At 44.7% G+C, this 4,327-nt stretch overlaps 1 protein-coding gene across 1 annotated transcript; it reads right to left on the reverse strand.

The window, feature by feature from the left end:
- Window positions 1-1,033: 1,033 nt before the first annotated feature.
- LOC137308123 (putative nuclease HARBI1) lies at window positions 1,034-1,988 on the reverse strand. Its single transcript, XM_067977026.1, has 2 exons — window positions 1,489-1,988; window positions 1,034-1,418 (listed from the first exon to the last, which is right to left on the reverse strand). Exons 1-2 carry the CDS (start codon window positions 1,986-1,988, stop codon window positions 1,034-1,036), a joined length of 885 nt encoding a protein of 294 aa, XP_067833127.1.
- Window positions 1,989-4,327: the final 2,339 nt, after the last annotated feature.

Genomic DNA, 4,327 nt, shown 5'->3' on the forward strand with positions numbered 1-4,327 from the left:
AGTCGTGGACATCTGCAGCCTCTTTCATGCCGAGCTGCTCCCGGCTGGCCCGAGCACCATCTCCTCACCTGTCGCTGTCAAAGTCACCACTGCCCTCAACAACTTCTCCTCCGCATCCTTCCAGGGTGCCACCGGGGACATCGCCGACGTCTCTCAGTCGTCTGCACAAAAGAGCCCTGCAAATACACCTACACCACTCTGCAGTGACACAATGGGTGGCATCAGTTGTGGGTCTTCATTGTGATCCTCAGGAAAGGGCATTATTGCACAAACCAGACAAGATTCGCAAAGACATGAGAGTAGTGGTGCCAATATAATATGTAATGTGAGTTGCTCAGAAATTCAATATAAGTAAAAACCATGACAAACCCTCAAACACCCTTGTGCATCCCCTTCATGCTCACGACACGTTTGCCTTACGCTGCCTACTGCACATATGTGATGCATGCCCTGTGGCTGCAGCACAGGTAGTGGCAGGTTGAGTGAGGCTGACTGTGAAAGAGATGCACGAGAGGGTGAGTATGAGATAGAGCCATGAGATTGTGCGAGGATTGGGTTGAGTGGTAGTGGCGGGACAAGTACTGGCGAGGTGAGTAAGTGCAGGTAAGATGAGGATGAGCTTTGAGTGGGTGTGAGGAGTGATGTGACAGAGTAGTGTTGGCAGTGCAGAAGGAGGTGTGGGGTGGGGGCGGTGATGTGTCAGACGGAGTGTAGGGGAATGAGTAAGTGTACTCACTTTGGCTGACCTACTTAGGTCATTGCAGCACCTCCTGCACTGTATGCAGGTGGGCGATATGTTGGTGGTGCAGGTGACCTCCTCTGCCACCTCGAGCCAGGCCTTCTTGATTTGCATAATTTCATGTGTTAATTTACAAATGTGGATTTGAATTTACATTTTGTGGTGGTTTTTATTTCTGTGGGGAGCTGAGGGAGCAACCAATGTGTAATCATAAGGAGGATGATTTGATAGTCATGTGAGAGAGGAAAGGTAAGGAGTGTAGGATTGTTGGTGAATGGGGAGATGCAGTTGAGGTTACTGGTATCGCTCATTAATAATCTGATCATGTAGAGCCCTGGCAGAAAGCGCCAGTCTATGTTGTAGCCTCCCTTCCTCTTCCTCCACGTCCTGTTGCACTTCCTCCTCCATTACCTCATCCACCCCCTCCTCTTGCTCATGCCCCTCAGGTTCTCGTCTGATAGGCGGTGGCAAGGGCTGTTCCCTCATAATGACCAGGCTATGCAGCATGCAGCATACAGTGATAAATCTTGATACCCGTTCAGCTGAATACTGCAGGCCTCCTCCAGAGCGGACCAGGCAGTGGAAGCATTGCTTGAGAACGCCTATGGTGTTCTCTATGATGTTCCTTATGGCAGCATGGCTCTTGTTATAGGCCTGCAGTGCACTTATGCATGCGTTCCTGAATCAGAGTCATAAGCCATGTCATAAGGGGATAACCCTTGTCGCCCAGTAGCCGGCCTTTTACTTGCCGTGCTGGTTGAAATACAGGTGGAAGAGAGGACTGCCACAGAATGAAGTAATTATGACTGCTGTCAGGATAGCGGGCATTCACCTGCATGATGCGCTGCCTGTGGTTGCACACCAGCTTGAGGGAGTGGGATCCCTTTCTGTTTATGAATATGTCCGAGTTCAGATGAGGAGCATGCAAGGCAATGCGCATGCAGTCAATGGCACCCTGCACCATGGGGAAGCCTGCAATCTGAGCCACACCTTGTGCTCCCTCCTCCTGTTTGTCTCTGGCAAGAGAGATGAATCTGTCTCTCATTGTATAGAGAACCTCAGTGAACTCCCTCATACTGCAGCACACTACAAACTGCGAGATATTGGTTATATCTCCAGCAGCTGCCTGATAGGAGCCAGAGCCATAAAAATTAAGAGCCACGGTCACCTTGACAGCCAAAGGCAATACTATCCTTGCCCTGCTTTGAGGCTGCAGTTGTGGCTGCAGCGATTGACAAATTTCAGTCATGGCTTCTTTTGTGAACCGAAGTCGTCTGATACACTGGTCATCTCTGAAGTTGAGGTAAGAGAATTGGTCCCTGAAGACCCCCCACGGATATGGCCTCCTGCTGCATGCCCTATGCCTCCTCCTCCTCCCTCATCTAGCAGCTTGTCCTGCTCTGCGCGGCCTCTCTTCATTCTCCCAGTCGTGTTCAATTCCCAGAGGAAGCCCTACCAGGTCACCCATGTCTAGAAGCAACTTTTTTTGGCACACTATTTTAAATGACACAAAGAGTACAGCAAGACCAGCCAGACCGCTCTCCCTGTAGAGTATTGAAACTTTATCCAAGTAGAAGAAACCCCCAAAAACACATACAATTGCACCAGCAGCTAGAAGAAATAATCCAGCAACAAACCTGTAAGTATTTCATGATCCCTTTAAATGGCACTGGTGCGGGGGTCCTTCATGCACTTTAAGTCCTGTATAGCTGTGCAAGGTTATGACTGGGCATTGGCTGGAGTGTAGAGTTCTAAAATAGCAGCATGGCCTTCAAATTAGCGTTGCACACTGATCCGCATTGTAATCTCCCTCTCTGCATGCTGCCGGCGGTCGTTATATGCGCACGTGCTAACCCCTTTACCAAGATAATGTCCCGCACACTCCCCGTCGGAAGTGTGCACCCGCATCTTGGACCCCATTTTCGGGACTTAGGTGTCACTCCCTATGTATTATCACATCAAAATTAAAGATATTGCTCAAACATAGAAACTGACCACCGTGTTGTACAGAAAGCAGTCAATTATAGTTAATAGTATGTTATTCAACTAGCATTGTATAATATGCTTTATATTTGTTAAGCTGTGGTAGACAATAACATACAGAAGACATTTGTGATCCAATTTATTAACAGAGTGCCCTATTTTGGCCTCTTTCAGCATTCATGATTCTCAAGACCAAGCAGCCCAAACACAACTTTAATTGGCTCTGTTAGCACTTTTGGTTGCTAATGTCCTCCCTAATGGTCCTCCTAGGCTGTTGTTTAAAGTCAACTTTCTGCTAATTTTCTTAACTTTTTCTTAATTTTTTGAACTTTTGTTTGACCTTTCTGGCAAATCATTAGGCTGGTGGGGATTCTATTCAATTGTCTTTTTGTTTCTTCATCAGTATGCCTGCTGATGTGTGATGGGAAGTGGCATGCTCTTAAGATAAAAATTGCTGCACACCTTGATAGCTGGCCACCTCTGAAACCAAGAAGTTCTGTTTTTTGATGCTACTTCATTCTAATTTTCTGATCAACACACCTGAATAATCACCTATCTGGTCTATTATTGGGGTCAAGAGGCTAATTTCCTCTTAGTTCAGATTACTTACTTCAGATACTAAATTATTTTTAGCATGACTGTGTTCTGACTGGGTGGGTTAACTTCCCATTAATTGGAAGTTCAAATGCAACTAATTGGAAAATGCCGTATTCCCATGGGAATGGCAGTTGTGTGGCTCGCATGAGTAAAAAGCTGTTTTAAGACCGCTGATAATCAACACCCAGAAAATCACCTCCTATGTTTCAATACAGTGCAAACCGTTTACGTCTTAATCTTGTTTGCCATAACAAAATGTCATTATATGGGACGTTTGACTGCATTAACAGCCAGTTGATCAAGCATTTCTGATTATCAGTTTGATGGGCAGTTCAGTTACAGTAAACAGGCTTGTCTCAGGATCACAACCTTCTGATGAAGTACACTGTCAGTTTCGAGCCAAAATCAATAAGAAACTCAGCCGGTGCATAGAAATATGTTAACCCACTCAGCCCTACAAGCAACCCATCATAGTACAGCTCCAATGAAATTCAAGGTTAAATGAGATAACTGCTTTATAACAGAAGGCACTGATTCCCATTGATCTTTCAGGCACATTCTGTTATTCCTTAGGTGCCTAAATTCACCATAACTGAATAATAATTTCATTAAAAATCAAGGTTATTCCACACACGCTGTTATTGAATTGAGATCTTTAAATCATTCTTTTTCACAATAAACAGGGATTCCCTATATCCAAGTTCACAGTACCAAGGTTCCGCTGCAATGAAAACTCAAAGCTAAGACAGACATAAGGCTTTGTTTTGTTTTTCTTTTATTTGAGTAAAAATGAGCAAAAGATATTGGCGGATTACAAGGAAATTTTACTGAGGGGTTCCAAAACGCAAATAATTTATGAAACCCAATGCTTTGAAACTCACTCAGCACTTGGTATTTGTTATTTTTGTGTAATATATAATGTATACGTGATTTATTCATTTTGCTATCTGACATATTTGGAGTAGTTCAGAATCTCAGTTCCTCTGACATGATAAGTTAGCATTGGAT

This window comes from Heptranchias perlo, chromosome 3, assembly GCF_035084215.1.
Source record: "Heptranchias perlo isolate sHepPer1 chromosome 3, sHepPer1.hap1, whole genome shotgun sequence".
NCBI lineage: Eukaryota > Metazoa > Chordata > Chondrichthyes > Hexanchiformes > Hexanchidae > Heptranchias > Heptranchias perlo.